The sequence below is a fragment of the Cynocephalus volans genome, chromosome 1 (genome assembly GCF_027409185.1).
Source record: "Cynocephalus volans isolate mCynVol1 chromosome 1, mCynVol1.pri, whole genome shotgun sequence".
Classification (NCBI taxonomy): Eukaryota; Metazoa; Chordata; class Mammalia; order Dermoptera; family Cynocephalidae; genus Cynocephalus; species Cynocephalus volans.
Genome location: NC_084460.1, coordinates 229987858 through 230006861, shown reverse-complemented (window position 1 = coordinate 230006861; position 19004 = coordinate 229987858). Strand labels below are relative to the sequence as shown.

At 31.8% G+C, this 19004-nt stretch overlaps 1 protein-coding gene across 3 annotated transcripts in view; it reads right to left on the bottom strand.

The window, feature by feature from the left end:
• PSMD14 (proteasome 26S subunit, non-ATPase 14) overlaps nucleotides 1-19004 on the bottom strand; it is a 100521-nt gene that overhangs the window by 32322 nt on the left and 49195 nt on the right. For all 3 annotated transcript variants that reach the window (XM_063101571.1, XM_063101579.1, XM_063101574.1), the window contains 4 exons: nucleotides 10050-10121; nucleotides 9647-9766; nucleotides 7185-7255; nucleotides 6034-6184 (listed from right to left, as the gene is read on the bottom strand). In XM_063101571.1, the coding sequence (XP_062957641.1) occupies nucleotides 6034-6184; nucleotides 7185-7255; nucleotides 9647-9766; nucleotides 10050-10121 (414 nt within the window). The remainder of the gene's footprint in view (nucleotides 1-6033; nucleotides 6185-7184; nucleotides 7256-9646; nucleotides 9767-10049; nucleotides 10122-19004) is intronic.

Sequence of the window (19004 nt, the reverse complement as noted above, 5' to 3'; positions counted from 1 at the left end):
ATAGCCTAAATGTACAGTGTTTGTCAAGTCTACAGCAGTGTACAGTAATGTCCTAAGCCTTCACATTCACTCACCAACTTCCAATCCTGCAAACTCCATTCATGGTATGTGCCCTATACATGTGTACCATTTTTTATCTTTTACACTGTATTTTTACTGTACCTTGTCTATGTTTAGATACGTTTAGGTACACAAATACTTACCATTGTGTTACAACTGCCTATAGTAGGGGTCCTGAGGCTATAGGCCATGGGCCTTGGCCCCACCCACCGCCAACAGCAACCAGGCCAGCAATGGAGCCTGAGGTGGGCCAGCCGCACCGCCTTTCCTCCCACACCCCCACAACATCTTAGAATGTACTTATTATTTAAAAATAAATAAATAAAAAGCAATTGTTTATAGTATTGGTACAGTAACACACTATACAAGTTTGTAGCCTAGGAGCAATAGGCTATACCTATAGCCTAGGTATGTAGTAGGTTTGTGTAAGTATACTCTCATGAGTATACTTTTGAACCCATATAGCATGCCAAAGCCAGTACTCTTCATCACCAAGCTATTTGGTATAACAGCTACCTTAACATAAAAGCAAGTTACTAAACAGCAAGATTTATGTCTCATTCATCATTGAATATCCAGTATATAACAGAGTATCTGGCACCAAAAAATATAGTGCAAAATAAAGTCTATTGAAATGAAAAACTCCAAAAAAGCATTTTTGGTTACTATTTTACATAAAGTTTTACCATTTATGTTTATGTTTCCTCAAAAAAAAAAAAAAAAGAGAGAGAGAGAAAGGAAAAAAGAAGATATCTACTATCTAATAAAAAAATACGATCACTAGTTTTAACAATATATATTCCTCCCATTTCCTTACCACTGCTCAGTTATGAACTCATAAAACACTCTTCCATGGTGTGCTAAACTGAAAAACTCAAGCATAATAAAGCACTGACTTGTGTTTAATTTAGAATAAAAACTGCATACAGTAAAGCTATTTGGCATGTGGAAAGTGGCAATGAGCATCTATTAATCAGCTTACTAGTAGCCTAAGAATAACCACAGGAATCAACTATGACTTTTAAGAAAATTTACCACCATAATCAATTCTAGCATCTTTAGAAAGTTACACTAACATATTAAACCTGCTGAAACTAAGTCCCAGATCCAGAAAAATCCTCACAATTAACAATGGCTAATGTCAAATCATCTAGAATGTGATCTTTAATAATTAATGTACGCAGGCTCTGATAAATCATAGTTTCCATTTACTAGTACAAAATTGGCATGAAGACAGAGTAGATCTTATTCTTCTCTATATCTCCAGTGTATGCCTGGCATACGGTAATGATCAACAAGTGTCTGTTGAATGAATGACCAGAGATAATTAGATGACTAGGGAAAGAAAAGCATTCAAGAAGCAAAAAAGTCAATAAATAATATTCTTATAGATAAAGGGACATTGTCCTAATGGTTTCACTCTACTTTTACTGAAACGGTTGGATTCAAACTAATTTGAAGCACATTTACATCACTCAAAATGCACTGCAAATACTAAAGCATAATAAATTAGCTCAGAGATTACATTATTAATATAGAAGCTCTAGATTAAAAGAACTCTACTAAGAACTGTTAACACTATATAGGATTTATGCTCTTAGAATTTTAAACATAAAATTGTTTCTACATTCCTAGCTGACAATTTCTTATTATATCAGCTAAATAAATGTTATAAACTATTAAGTTTTTCTATCAGGAATAGTATAGGTACATGACAGTTTTGTTTGCTTCTTGTATTTCACTATCATCAGTTTGACGTTTTTTAACATTCTCAGATCTTGTGAGGATACCTAGGAAAATAAAAGGTAAGCTCTTATTCACTACCAAACTCTTTCTTCCTATATTTGTGTTGACTCTCCAGAACCCCATCTTTTGTAAAATACTAATCAAAGAACAATAACAATAAAAACCACTCCTTTTACATTCTAGTATCTGTGAAAAAGAATAAACAAAGAGGTTTGTAGCACCTGGAATGGTATTGTTTCTACATTCTTCCCACATGGTACAAGCTTCTCTTCTAAGTAATGTCCTGCCCACCCCTCAAAGCTCAGCCCAAGTTTCATCTATTTTGTGCAGCCTTATATTGATGTCTCCCTTTTTCTAATTCGATTTGCATTTACTATGTCTGTTTATAGAAGAAATACTTTATTGTATATTGGCACATACAAGATTCTGAGTATTTGCTGAAGTATTTGTCTAGCAACCAAATTAATACTTACAGAAGTAAATATCAATATATTTTGCATTGTATCAGTATGCGATGTAGGGCATCAGTATATAATTGGCAGCATGTTATCTTGCTCAGTAGTGACACTAAATGTATGACTTTTCTTCTCAAGGAGACAAAAGCCACTTTTTAAAATTTTGTATCCCAGAATCATTAGCAAACAGGCACATCAGGAATACTTAAGAAATATCTGCTGATCTGTAATCAAATAAACATCACACTTTTAGAAGTCTACTAAGTATTTCTGATCAGATTACATAAAAGTGTTTCAAGAAAACTCAGCCAGTGTGAGGATATATTCGGACTAAATGGCCATTAGCTTTTATTGTTTTCAAAACAGAAAACAGACACAATAATTGTCAGGATTTGGCAGGTAACATCTGAAAATTTTACTAACAGGAATCCTGTCAAGGAAAATGAGTTCTCTAAAGCAGTAATTATGTTTTAATAAAGTATTAAAATAACATACTAAGTTGTATACTAGGTTTTATAACATGTCAAATTAACTTCCAAATTTGCTGCTGAATAAAGTCCAGTTGTGGGCTGAATATACAAGATAATAAAATATTAAGCAAGAGTTACCACTGTGCCATTTGAAAAATAAAGTTTAAAATATTTGAGCATGTATATTTTACAAATAAACTAAAACCGGAAGCAGAATCTTGAAACTAATTGACAGACTAGTTTAGAGCAGAGCTCACTATAAGCTCACTCTCCACTTAAATTATGAATGCGTTACCACTGATTTCCACCTATACCATTTTAAAACATTTACAGTACTATATAATACAGAGAATGATATTGATTCTTTATCATATAGTATATTTTATTATTTATGTTGGTCTCAATGTTTGGTCCTAGCAATGCCAAAAAAACTGGTAGAGATAAGTGCCTAAAAATTTTTTTTTTTAATTAATAGAACAAACACATGGAAAAAATCAATTAATACATAAGACCTACTATAAATAATACAGAGAAACATTGGGAACTATAGCTCTTTCCTCTGACTTATAATGAAGGTAGTGACTTACCCACAGTAACATAAGAAAGGGCTCTGCAATGACCTTTGGCACTCACTTTTCATTCCTGAATTACCCTAATTACTTCATATACTCTAATATTAAAGATCTAATAAAAAAGTTTGATTTCTAAAATTTTACAGACCTGGATTTATATCCTCGTTCTGCTGCTTACTTATGGTCTGATTTGGGCAAAATAATCTCTTTGACCCTAATTTTTTTTTTACTATTTCATTGATAATATGTAATAATAATAATAATAGTGCCTATCACTAGGATTACAGTAAAGAATAAATTAGATAAGTGAAATGGTTATTACCACAATACCTGGCAAACAGCAATTATTCAATAAAGATAAAGGTAAACTTACTCTGAATCAATTGAGAAAGAATCCATGCTTATCTCATCACTCAAAAACAGAAAGATAATATTGGAATTTATAAAAATGAAAATATAAAAATATACAGGAAAGAGGTTTAAAAAGAAAAGTGAACAGAGACCCGACTTACATCATTTACATATAGATTGCCATTTTAACTTTCGATCTAATCGTTGCCATACCAAATATTTTGACAGTTTTGATAAATCACATGTAGGGAATGGAGAGGGAGAGTCCCATGCTATTCTTCATTTTTATAAGTTTATGTTCTTATGTTTAATAATTTAACTAGAACATTCTGGCCAAGGATTTATTAGTATTTAATTTGGTTCACAGTGTTCAGAGGTCTTGACACTGAAAGAACCATAAATTAAAATCAAATTCAGACACCTTATAGGTGAAGTTGCATTACTGACAAAGAACTGGATCCTTATTTCAGGTGACAGAATTGGATGAATTTATATGTTAGATACAATAAGCGATGTGAATCATCAATGACAGATATTTATACTAATTATTTTCCAAAATAGTTTTCATGCCACATGAAAACAGTGATACATATTATTTCATAAAGTAATTTTATATATAACATTTTTTAAAAGCCATATTTAACATTGCCAACAGTATGACACAAGTAATTTTTAAATGAAATTCACTCTTTTAATATGAATTACAATTAATTAGAAACAAACAATGCAAATACCAATAATATATAATACTTAAACTAGGTTTGTAAACTAAAACTTCCATTCAAAATATTACAACAAAATAGAACTCAACTCTAGTTATATTTAAAATTAGGCTTCGATTATTACTTGTAAATATTGTGATGGTTGGGCTTTATCAAATAATTGTTATATTTCTAAAATAATAATTATTACTTGAATTACTTATCAGTCAAATATCAGAGAGTTAAACTTAAGTATTCTACTGTACTTTAATTCATAAAACTAATAAAAATCAAGGATTTCAACTCCTTTTATCTATATCAGTTAAATAACAATACATTTAGTAAAAAAAAAAGAAAAAGTAAATAAATTAAAATATGGGCATATAGCAAGAATCAGCACTTATCCAGTCTGAATTGTCTAGTGTATCAGTTTCTATTATTATTGTTTTTGTGGACAGTTTCTGCCTTGAAAAGCTATATCACATCTAATAAGATCATAATTTAGAAAAGACCTCAATTTTTATATATCATAATAACATGATATCAGAAAACATTCAACTTCAAATTCATGACAGATGAAAACTCCATGTTTTAACAGCCATGTATAGTTTGTTTGAGCTGGTGAGCAGATGTAAATGTAATCTGCACTGCTATCAAACTCCAGGTCTGATAGATATCAAGCTAATATTTATTTCTAAGTGCTCTAAAAATTATTTGTAAAACCTGCATAAAAAGGATTTCATAAATGTACTGTGATTTTATTTTAACAATTATTCTGCACTACAATGGAAATACATGCTCAAACAAGACACCTCAGCAGTGTTTTAAAGCAGTAACCACCTAGCCAATTTCTGTATGTTCTGTAGTTTTTCTAATCCACTCTCCCTGTGGTTGAGCAAAATCGAATTGCCTCTCACATTTGCAGACAGCTCTGTGAAGGTGATAATAGAGCTGCTCCCTGCTGTCATGAGGCAGGAAATAGGAAAATGGCATATGGGGCTAGAAAGAAAGAAAGAAAAAAAAAAAGAAAGAACGAACGAACAACAACAAAAAAGAACTAAACAAGAACAAAAGAGATTTCAACAAAGAACAACTATAATCCAATATGCTTTGCAAGTTAATCTCCTTTCAGAATCACTTAGCATATTTAATCATTCATCTGTGTCCTCACTCCAAAAAATGTGAATAGTTGAGACCAAATCTTTGGGGCAAGTTTTCGTTGTCTAAAATATTTGGAACATACAACTCCAGAATATGTCCTGCACAATGTTTGCAAATCAGAGCCTTTTAAATGGATTTTTTTAATGTGCTTATTCCAAATTCACTATTTGGAAATAAAGGTACAGAAATGTTTATTAAAATATTAATAAAATGTGTATAGTAGGCTTTTAGCATGGTTTAACAGTCCTAATTTTATAAAATTTAAAAAATTTAAAAATAAACATTCATAATGATGAGACAATAGGTCATTAAAGTAGAAATAAATCTCTAAATAGTAAATTGCTGATAATACCAAGACACATTTATCGACTTGCACAGTTTCTTGTTTGTTGTTTTAAGTAAACATTGGTTTTCTGTGTAATTCAGAATCCTGCTTTAAACAAAATGGGTTTTTACCTAACATATTATGTAAACAGAATGTGGCAGTAGATGGCAATAAAGATAGAATCTACTCTACCTTTCCTTTTACACTCTGAATGGGATCCACAACCACTGCCACAGCTCTCTCCGACAAGGCTTCAAAGCTCTGCTGAGTGTTGATATCCACACCAGAAAGCCAACAACCAAAGCCAGGGTGACTGTGATACCAACCAACAACCATCTCAGGCCTGAAACAAAGAGGGCATTCAAATGCTCAGAACAGAACAAGTAATACATTTATGATATGAAAAGAAACAACACAATAACAGGGTATAAATTAAGAAGAGATGAAAAACACACAGGTGTGAAAAAGCACCATTAGGAACACTGAAATCATACACCATATTATCCAGAAAACATGGAAATGAGTAAGTGTGACAAAGGAGTGCTATCATTAAGAGATGCATATTAGCAGTGGTAGATAAGGCTTTCAGTTTTTCACCTTGTTACCACACTTTCTCAGAGCCAGTTTTTACCCTTTCAGCATTCAAGTAAATATCTACTCTTTAACTCCTTAGCTCTGGGAGTTGGATTTTCCAGACACAGAGTACATTTCTAACAATGGACATCAGGATCCACTGTTGTGAAAGGATTAAATATCAATTAAACCAGCAGTAGAACTAGGAACTCAGTCAAAAACCAATTTGCACTGTTCTGCTCAGCTGCTGAGCCTTTTGCTAACATTAATTTTGAAGTTTTTTCCACAGTAGAAGAATTTGAGCAAGAGAATGACAACTATTGAGAGATTTAGTCTGAGGAAAAAAATTTAAGAATATTTGGATTCTACTTTCTCTGTTTTTAAAACTCATGTGCCTACAAATGTAATTAAATATTCAGAATCACATTCAGTTGCAACTCTCAAATATATGGAATGTGAAAACTCTTTCAGTTATAAGTGGTAGATGGTAACCCCATATGCTAAACAGAGAAAAGCTATGGCCCAAGCTTACTATGTGACAGTCAAGAATTTTAACATGAGGAAGTTCTCTGATTGGAAATGTCTTTGATTGCAGAGGAAAGAGATACTAGACAGGCAGTGGATAACACTGATACAGATAGATACTTATATATCAAGTACATGCGCTTTTTTTTTTTTCTAGGAATAATGTTCATAAACACACATACTTTGAGGTATGTTTCTAAAAATATTTCCCGTTATTTCTTTAAATAATCATTTAAAATACTTACCTTCCTGTCTGCTTCAACATATCCAACATTTTGGCTTGGAACACTGGATCAACTGCCTCCACACTGACACCCTAGTTCAGAAGGAAAGAAAAATGCTTAGCTCTTATAACTTTGAAAAAAAAGCATCTTTATATTATGATGTAAATAACAAAAAGCTACACCTATGTATGTTATTTGGGAGGAACCAAAATCATTTTATAGGTTTTGATATGCACTCAAGTCAGTTATAAGCCTTATATCAATAAAGCCTATAAAATTGTCAAATACCAAGCTGCTGTTAGCTAATGAGTTAAAACAACTTTCAAGATTCTTTAAGAGTTTATGGCCATTGCTATGTACGTATTTACCAGAAATACCAAATGAATGAACCAACCATAACTTTAGGTTAGATCTGTTTAGGCAAGCATACTGCCTAATGCCATCCTCTGGTAAGTGGTAAGGACTAGAACTCTTCCATCCCATCCAAAGTTCTATAACTACTCAGCTATTACAATGAAACAACCTCAAGTCTTTTTTTTCCAATAATGTAAACATTTCAAAGAAGGAAAATAATTTATTGCCTCAAACATAAAAGCAATCACAAAAAACTCCCCACTGGAGACGTCAGTAACCAAATCTCTTAAATGCTGCATTATTTTGCTAGTTCAACTAAAATAAGATTTTAGAACATGGACTAATAAACAGGGGTCATATCCTTTCTCTGGTGATAGAACACTGGTATTATATACTATAGTATATTATTATATATTATATATGGCTTCCTTTTAATACCAGGAATCTACAGCTAATCTACTTAAACAAACCAGTTAACATAAGCACTTCTTTCCCACCAAAACAAACAGTATACTGATAATTCCAATAGAGAGTACATCCTTAAGAATAAGGTATGCAATCTGCTGCCTACAGTATAATTCCAATAGAGAGTGTATCCTTAAGAACAAAGGTATGCAATCTGCTGTCTACAGGCTAAGAACGGCTTTTTACATTTTAAAAGGACTGTTTTTTTAAAAAGAATATGCAACAAAGATATGTCTTTACAGAAAGTTTGCTGACCCTTGTGACAGAAGAAAAACTTTTTAATTCTACGTAGAATGAACATGGGGATCAAAATTTTCTATTTTATATTGTAAAACAAGCATTTACATGAAAATATTAAAGCTTAAGAACCATTTATTATAATGGATATCTACATAAGGACCACACTCAACAGAAATAAGTTAATTTTATTAAGTGTTTTATATATTCTGACATGAAAAATAGATACAAGTAATAATAGCCTACGATTTAAATGCAAATCTTTAGTTAATATGTAGAGTGTTTCTCTATATCCAAATGTACAAAATAAATACAATTAATAACCAGGTGGACAAAATTAGTAAATCCAAATTAGTCTACCTCAACAAACTCATCTATTTAGAAAAAAAGTTGAGTGTTTCTCCATATTTTGCATTATTTACAAATATATTGCATTCTGTAACAATTACTCTAGAATGCTTATTTATATATATAGAATTACTTAAAAATACAATTTGTTCTCTAGTGTCTACCCTAACAAAGTAAACGCATAGTAAGAAGACTCAAATAGAACATCTTTATGACAACAATTTCTTTAAGACAGGTATGTTACAAGGCACAGTAAAAGAAATGTTGCATTATCAGAGAAAAAACATCAGAAAAACAGACTCACTATCTTTTAGGCAAACAGGCAAGAAGGATATGTGTTATTTTTTTTAAAGGTAGGTAGAATGGTTATTGTTTTGGGGCCATTTTCTTTCAATCTAAATGCACACAGTTCTAGGTAAGTCCAACGCATTAAACAAAAAGGCAAAACAAAATAAACAAAAAACTTTTAGGAAGAACAATACACGCTAAACAGGTAGAGTTAGATGGCTTTCAAAATATGTATGGACTAGGGTTCACATAAATGAATTACCATGCCTAAGCAAAAAGAACTAAGGTTCAATACAGGGTTTTTGTTTTTTTGTTTTTTGTATTAACAACCTAACATTTTTTAATAGTAAAAGCTTAAAAGTCATTCATCAGCATATACAGAATGTTAAAAAAAGGACATATTTCAAAACAATGGGAACAAGACAGTAATATATGTGAATTAAAAATCTAAGTAAGAGTCTCTGAAATCTTTTGAACCAAGTGTTCAAACTAACCAAACTACTACCTGGCTATTATAGGGTAACTAATTTTGAAATACAGTATGTTATGTAGGAATGAGTAAAGAAATTTAGCATTAGCGTCATTCAGTTTGTAGACTATAAGAATTCATGATGCATTTAAAAAATTAATGATTAAATTCAATACAATCTAGAAATTTCTATCATTAATCTTATGATTAATTTTTCCTATTGGAAAGAGAAAATATAATATGATCAAAGTTATTTGCATAGGAAAAGAAAAAAGAAAAAAAAACACATTTACTTGCAGCAGGCAACCATAAAAGTACTCACTGTTCCTGACTGTGGCATAGCAAACACATCAATCACTCTGACGGTGTAATCATCAACAAATTCTCCAAGCATCAGACCCATAACTTCCATTGGAACTCCAGCACGGCCATGTTTTAACATCTGTAAAAAAGGAAAATTCATGAACACGAAGTGCGTTTTTTGAGACCTTTGGTCCCTTTGATTCTTTTTTCATAACCTAATTTTGTTTTGGTACAAATAAAATATTCTGTTTTATAAGTATACTTAAAATAATAGCTTATGTCTGAGAGAATTAAGGCAGCAAATATTCCAAAGTAAAAGATACAGTGAGAGCAACAGAGATCTCCACACTTGATCTTAGCCGAAAGGCCGATAAACAATGCAATAGAGAACTCTACAGCAAATAACTCCATTCATTACTTACTTTTAACAGTGCCAAGGAAGAGATATAGACTTGTTCTGCTGTGTCCACTGCAGGAGCATCTGTAGGTGGCCCCTAGAAAAAAAGTACATTAATTATTATAAACAGAGTTTATGAGTTTAAATTTAAAGTTACATGTCATATAAACTTGACTGTTATTAAAAAGTTCTGGAAAAACATGTCAAGTGTCCTTTATTCCATTATAACATGTTTGCAAATATCAAACCTGCAGAAAACAGATAAAACTTAGTACCGAGACAAGTTTCCAATGGACATAAAGCAGAAGTCTCAGCAATGCTAGTCTACTTTGGCTAAAGAAAGCTCTAGTGCACCAATGAGACACACATCCTACCACAACATGAATGTAAAATGCTGCTGGCTAGCATGATTAACTAACTGAAGGACTAATATAAACAGCAAATTCTCTGAGCTTTTTGATATTCAGCTAAAGAAAGCACGTTAAGATAGGGACTATGGGATCATTTTGCAAATTCATAGGTATGGTGGGGGGAAGGGGGAAGAAGACTTCTAATCCCTAGATGAAAGAGCTGTGAACAACATACTCTGCACTTCACCTTATGAAATTGTCCCCCTCCTCCTAAACAACAACAAATTTAACATAATTGCTCCAGGTGTGAACAAACTAGTTGAGACAGGTGTAGCTAATTGGAAAATAATTCCAAAATCCTGACCACTACCTTTAAAACAAATATTACTATTAATCTTATTATAGCCTAAGGAAGATAGTCTGTTTCTCCCTAAGGATTCTATCTTCTTTATGAAAAGAAACAAACATTTTTTGACTATAACATTCAGCTGCACACAGCCACTTATATATAATTCTTACCCTCAAGATGCCTACAATCTCATAAATGTGATTCTGACCCAATTTGCATAGAGAAAATTTCTTGCTTTTTAATACTGGCCAATCTGGGAAATTACAATGAGATGTGACTTACAATTTCCAGGTTCTATTTTGTTTAAAGTTCCATTCCCTGGCAATAACTCTATTACAAATTACATAAGAAACATGTTAACTATCCAAATTGTAAGTCAATGTACTTGCTCCCCTTTGTGTTTTTATTTACTGAAATTAAACAATTACTTTACTCATGACATTCCACACTTACAGGTCTATGTGTACTTTGTATATCTTCTTGTCTATTTATATGTTAAATTATGTGATTTTGTTTTGTTTAAAAGCTCATAACATCTACTGGAAGCATTAAGTATAAAAAGTTCTAGAATAAGTTTTCTCTAAATACACGAATCACACACAAAAATTTCCTCTTTTATTTACTTTTCTAGAAAATGGCAAGAAAAATCAAGCCTCTCAAATTTTACTGTTAATAATAAATGCCAGGCAATGAAGTTAAAAAATGGTCAAATCCTTCATCTATTATTGCCTAATACAGCTTTATTGTTTTCAAATAGATAAGAACATCTTTCAGAACGAAAACTCTGCAGTAGGCTAAATTACTATCAGGCCAAAACACTTGCTGAAGACATCATGTAAAATATAATTTTAGGGATATGATAATTTTATTCTTTTAACTATGATAGATTAGAAAGATTAAGTAAAAGATGAAGCCAGTAGTAAGTTAGTTGTGATGAGAGGTTTTGGAGAATACTTTAAGGTTATGATAATGACAAAGTTTCAGACAGAAAGAAGGAATAAGTTCTGGTGATCTAATAATGCACAGCATTGTAACTATAGTTATAATAATGTATTATATATTTCAAAATAAAAGAGTGGATTTTAAATGTTCTCACCACAAAGAAATGATAGATAGCTAAGGTGATGGATATGTTAATTAGCCTTATTTGATCATTCCACAATGTACAGGCATATCAAAATATCATAATAACAACCTACAAATATATACAATTATTATTTATCAGTCTTTAAAAACAAAACTTTTTTTAAAAAAGGTTAGGATAATGAACACTGTATTCATAAAATTATTCCTGGATCCAGAGCAACTTAAAAAATTTTTATATGGAGAAATAATATAAACTAGTATAGACTGTAGTTATTAATACAGCTTTTCCCAACTTGCCAGAAAGTATTTATTTAGAAAAAAGGGGGAAATAAAACATCACACCATCACCAAAATGTGTTACTGACAGAATCCAGAAACTATTTCTGCCATCAGTGAAGGAAGAAATACTCTGTCTTGTTCAGCATTACATATAACCAGTACCTACCAAAGTGCCTGACACACAGTAAGAACTCAATAAGTACCAGATGAAAGAATGAATCAATAAATTAAGGTACTCCAAGCCAATAGAACAGAAAAGAAAAATACCCACCAGTTTACCCTGTGAGAGAGGGAGCAAGCCACATGCAAGTAAGTGAAAAGATCTTAGCTCCTTTCTCACAATCTATTTTCTTCTGGTTCAGAAACATACTAACAGCAAGCTATGTACTGAGAGAAAAACAATACTGCTGTTTCTTTATTGTATGGGTGCTATTTTTGAGACAGCAGCCAGTGTTATTTCCTGTTCCCCTTTCACCTCCATTACTACTGTTTCTTGACCTCCTCAGAGACTAAATTTCCAAGATGAAAACTTGGCAAGAAGTAGAGAAGGGTTGGTAGCAGTGAACCGCATTCTGAGAGAGAGAAAACTCATGTAAAACACTGTCTATGGGACAGATATTAATGACCTCAACTAGCAGTGAGTAATGTGAGACAGTTTTCTACATACTCACCTGTTCAGAATAGCACACAACCAGACAATGTAGAAGAAAACCCCATTAAAGACCCTGGAAACTGAGCTCAAAGAGGTATGTGAGAACTTGTACATAAAGATGACCTAATTAGCCCCCAAAATGAAGAAAATGTGGAGCTATGAACAATCTACATCCATTGTTTTCTGGCACTCCAGGGGAACAGCATTCTGATGATGCAAAGAGAAGAAAGTCATCTAAAAAATAGGAATCATGAACAAAATTTTAGGAAACTACTTGGAACCAGTAGAATGCAAGAAGGTTTCTTATCTTTGAAATAGAAAGTTAGAGGACAGACCAAAATGAAAAGACTAAAAATTAAGAATTAAATTCACACTAGGAGAAACAAAGGTAAAAATAACATTATGACGAACGTAGTTCAGTGATACAGAATATAAACTTTAGAAGATATCCTAGAATATAGAGTAAAAAATTAGAGATGAAAACTATTAGAAATATAATGAAATTGGAATACAGAGAAAGGAATTCTAAGCTAAAAAAAGTGCAGTTGTTTCTAAGTTAAAATAAGAAATAGAGTCAATAAGAAAAGACAAAGCTGAGGAAAATTTTCTTGAATTAAAAATCTTCGACTTTTGGATCATCTAATGTCAAGCAGTATCAATGAAGAAAGCGCTATATCTGAAAATACTTAGCTAAATCTTCATTACATGAATAAAGCAAAACATCTAAAACATACAAGTAGAAAAACCAAAATGCCTGCAGGAAAAAAATGTAATACAGATTGACTATGGATTTCTTCGCAAAATTAAATGATAAAAAACAACGAAGTTTCAGAGTTTTATGAAAGAAACCTGAGTGTCAAAAAGTTTATACTTGGTCAATTTTTAAAAATGTTTGACAGCCCACAAATATATTACTAAACATAGGAGAGCTGAGAAAATGTTTCCATATATTTTCCTTGAAAAAACTTCTTGAGTAAATGATCCAGTTGAGCATCCCATCCCCCAAATAAAAATTAGAAGCTAAAAAATGTAAAAGCAATTATATAAAAAAATCTGTTAAGACCATTGAATACAGTTAAAAATAAAGATAGATCTAAATAATATAAATAACTGAGGCCCAAACCTACAGTTATTATCCAAGTAACTGCATAGGTAGGGGAGATAAATGAAGTATACAAAATTCTCCACCTTACATAAGGAGGGGGAAATAAGAGATCTAAGTGATGACTTTGACTATTGTAGAAATGTGGATTAAACAATTTTTGAACAACTTTAAAGTAACTAGTATAAAAATTAAAACACAATACAGACCTTATCAAGTCACTGGAGGAAAAAAAAAAAAAAAAAGCAAACACAACACTAAACAATAAAACAAAGGTAGAAAACCTAGAAAGGAGGACAACAAAAATACCAAACAACATAAGGTAAAATCAAATATATTGGTTATATATATAAATGGATTAAAGTTCCTTGTTAAAACATAAAAGCCTCTCATAATGAGTTTAACATGGAAATTCATGTATGTGCTGCTTAAAAATAACAATTAAAAAAAACACAAAGATTGAGCAAGCTTTGTCAGTCAATGACATACCTACATTTCTGAAGCCAAAGACCAATTTGGTTCACTCACCTTGACTTCAGTGATGTATTACATTAATATTTCCCAGTATTAAACCACCTTTGTACTTCTGGGATAAACTGTTCAAGTCTGATTAACTATTTTTCTATATATGGTTTTTGTTTCTTATAAGTGAGATTGGCCTGGCATTTTCTTTTTCTCTGTGATATTTGTTAGGTTTTGATATCATTATGCTTGATTTATAAAATAAACTGGAAAACTTTACAAGTTTTCTAATTACAAAATTTTCCATTTTCCAAGTTCTAATAATGTATGTGTGTGTAAAAAATTATCCATGTCTTTAAAATTTGGAAGAGTTCATTATTAAAACATTTGGCTCTCAAGCTATTTTTGGAGCTAATTATACAACTTTTAGGTTACCTATATTTGAAACTAGATATACTATTATATTGCAGAAAGTTTCATTTTATTTAGATTTCAAAGTTATCACCATTGAACATATTCTATTTTAATTCTTCACTTTTTTCTGGTTTAATAATGGAAGCATTTAAAACTAAATTTGCTTATGTTATAATACCACCCGCATGGATTAAAGAGTAACATCTTTTTAAAAAATCAATGCATAACAAAAACTATGCTAAAAACATTGGTGAATGTCTATCTGATGTGGGTAAAGAAACATTTTTTAGGTACAAACCCAACTGAACAAATAAAGGAACATAAAACTGACAACACAGTCTAAAATTTCTGAATACTGAAAAAATTAAAAAGCAAAACACCCTGAAAAAATAGCTGTCATATTTATGACAAAAGGTTAATATACAGGTCAACTAAAAAATACCAAAAACACAACAGAAACATGGGCAGAGACTAATTACATGAGAAACACATGATAAAATAAATACAAAAATATTCAACCTCCCTAGTTGACCTTCTTTAGTTAAAGAATTGCCAATTAACACATAAGACATTGTGGGTTTTTTTAAATTAAAAAAAAGCTTTTATTATACCTCAAAGAAGGTATAATAAAAGAAATACGCTCAGCTCTATTGTTAGAAATGTGAACTGGTATAATCTATCAGAAAAGCAAGGAACAATGTATATCAAGAGCCTTCCAACTGTACAAACTTTTTGACCCACTTTTTATTCCTAGTAATTATTTGAGTAAATAAAAAGAGATATTTGCAGGAACCAGAACATTCATGATAGTTCTTTTAATAATTCAAAGAAACCCCAGAAACTTAACCTATAATTAAAAAATATTGTTGAAAGACCCTTTCTGTGAGATCTCTTATGGCTCCAACCATCTTAATCAGCAATATAACCTTAAGTTGAAAAATAAGTACCCTAATCTGCTGCTATACTGAATATTTTAATTTACAATCTTGAAGGAATCCTCTCCTAAAGTAAAAAGAAAGGCAATGTTGTGGAGAAAAGGGAACCCTTGTGCACTGTTGGTGGGAGTGTAAATTGGTTACAGCCATTATGGAAAACAGTATGGAAGTTCCTCAAAAACTTAAAAATAGAACTACCATATGACCCAGCAATTCCTCTTCTGGGTTGTCAGACAGACAGAGTTTAGACTAATAGTTCTCCAAGTATAGTACTTGAACCAGTCCCATCAGAATCACCTAGGGGGGCTGGCCCATGGCTCACTCGGGAGAGCGCCGTGCTGATAACACCAGGGCCACGGGTTCGGATCCCTGTATAGGGATGGCCGGTTGGCTCAGTGGCTGAGCATGGTGCTGACGGCACCAAGTCAGGGGTTAAGATCCCCTAACCGGTCATCTTTTTAAAAAAAAAAAAAAAAAAAAAAAAAAGAATCACCTGGGAACTTGTTAGCAATGCATATTCTTACTGAATCAGAAATTCTGGGGGCAGAGCCCAGAAATCTGGGGTTTGAAAAAGTCTTCCAGGTAATTCTAAAGCTCACTAAAATTTATGAACCACTGATTTAGGCTACATAATGTGTAGTACTATGAGCTATTGGGAAGAAGCTACACAGACAGGGAATTTGGGTTTAATATCAGCAAAATCTTGTATTGATTCAAGCTATCTAAAAAAGAGTTAATGAGTTCTCTGTAATTGGAGTTAATCACACATAGCTGTTCAATTTGGCAAAAATGTTATAGAAAGGGTTCAAACATTTGATGACCAATTAAATTGGAAGCTATTTTTATGTTCCCCACAAACTTACTATCAGCATCATATTGTCTCCCAAAGGAGACATCTCAAATTCAGTGTTCAAAAATCAAACTGACCATGTTTCTCTACAAACTAACCTGCCCAACTTATCTATATTCTAATTAATATCTTGAGTATCAAACCAGAAATCTAGGCAAAATTTTTGTTGACTCTCTCCTTCAGTCTCACATTCGATATATCACCAAGTTTTACCAATTCTTTGTTATTCTGTAACATGGCAGAGATTTAAAGAATTTTTGAGAAAGAAACTGCAAAACTACACCATCCAAAGAGTTCATTCCTAGTCAAGTAAGTTCAGAATATACTATCCACCCTAGCCCAGAAATTTATGTTGTATGTCAGAATATTAAAAGATCTAAGAAAAATCCTAGGGTAGAGAAAAAATCTGTTTATCTTTGTTTAACCTAAAGTTTTCCAAATCATTCCATGGGCCACACAGTCCTATCAGAGAAAATCTGGAGTTTCTTTTTCACACTCTGAAAAAGATATCATTTTTTTCAAATGTATGGCAGAGATAATTCCCAGGCTACAAATAATACTTAAGTATTTCCCATGTGCCTAGCACTTTAGTTGTGTGGTTAAACAGAAGGCATTAAGAAGCTTGTGAAGTAGTCAAAATATACACTGGCATAGATCACAAGGCTAAAAATTATTACAACCAGGACTAAAATGCAATTTCTGACTTCTAATAATGTGCTCTTTCCACTACAGCATACCATCCCATTTTCTGATGCCCAAATCTACTTTTATTCTGTGATCTTAGTTCCTTTTCATTGTTTAGAATTCTAGAATCCTCTGCCACCTGGAGCTATTTTGTATTAAAATAAAAAGAAAATTTGGGATGTTGTTCCTATTCAAAAGCAGTTAGTACAATCATTAAGAACAGGAAACACTTCAGTGCTTCACATATTTTCTGAAATCTAGATGGGCACAATAGGCTATGCAGAGCAAAATGCACTACTGGATTTACGTGTAACACAGTATATATGCTAATAACAAAAACAAAAATATGCCTTTTTATTAAAATGTATTCTGGGTAATTTAAGTCACACAAGCATTTGGGATTTTTTTTTTTTTTTTTTTTTTCTTTGCAGCTGGCCAGTATGGGTATCCGAACCCTTGACCTTGGTGTTACAAGGCTGGGATTTTTTATTTTTTTAATCACAGCATACAAATGATAGAAAAATTTTAAAAGGGTAAGCATAGTTCTCAAACATATCACCTGTTCAAAGAATTAAAACATGGTTGTATATATATAAGCATATAAAATTATTTGAGTATTACTTGAACGTATTTTAAAGAACAGAGTAAATATAAACAACAATAAAAAGTGGACACTAATTCATTACAGAAGCAGAGGTCTCAAATATGAAGAATTTTCAAGATACTTCATGTGCTAGGTGGCTATACCCTAGGCAAATAAAGATATTGAGGTATAGCTCTATTTCAAATATTAAATAACTTAAGGGAAAAAATAGCATGAATCAGGAGATTCAATGACGGGAAATGTATAGAGTAGGAATGGTCAGGATAATGAGGTGGTAAGGACCACAGAGTCAGAGTCTCAGGACTGTGAGGTACCACTCAGCAGAACAGACAAAACAGTTTTTACGCCTTACCCACAGAAAGTTTCCAAGTCCCTTTAACTACCACTGCCCTCATGTCTCATTTCCTATCCTATGACTTTAACGAGAAAGAAAAGATTTCACAAGAAGAAACTGATACAAACTGTATTCTCAAGTTAGACTTAACTATTGTTAGGCTAGGTTTACATTCAACTAAAATGGACATATGTGATCACATAGGACAGATTATACATGTCTCATTCATAAAACTAAAAAAGACCTGAATAGATGTACAGAATGTGAATCACTTCAGTCATCTTTCATTTATTGAGAACTTATTATGTTTAAGAAACTAAGCTAAATGCTGGGTAAACAGGTAAAAAAAAAAAAACTGTACAATGATATAAATCAAATTAAAACCTGGCCCCCAAATACTTCTTTAATTTTTTTTAATTGGCTTAGGCTGTTACTATTGTAATTATAAATAGTAATGAAAAATATGTCTTCTTTCTGGTGCTTAATCAACAGCATAGATCTAAAATTATCAGTTTATAGTGTGTGTGAACTATTCAAGTTAACTCTGCTGACCTTATAACAACTATTTTACCACCAAGATAAACAAAAACAGAAAATCATTTTTAGAGGTTGAATATGATGTAAGTTAAACTTCAAGGTGCTTTAATAACGACTACTAGTATAACTGAAGGCACTGGTGTAACTAAAGTGGTACTTAAGAAAAAAAATGGAATACTGGTCTATATTTCATGCAATTCCACTATAAAATAAAAACACACACATCAGTGACAACAGATTAAGTAAAATAAGAAAAAACTGAATGTTCTACAACTTTATTGTTAAAACCTAAATGAATGTTACCATTTGAAGACTGGAATATGATTTATACTTACACATTTC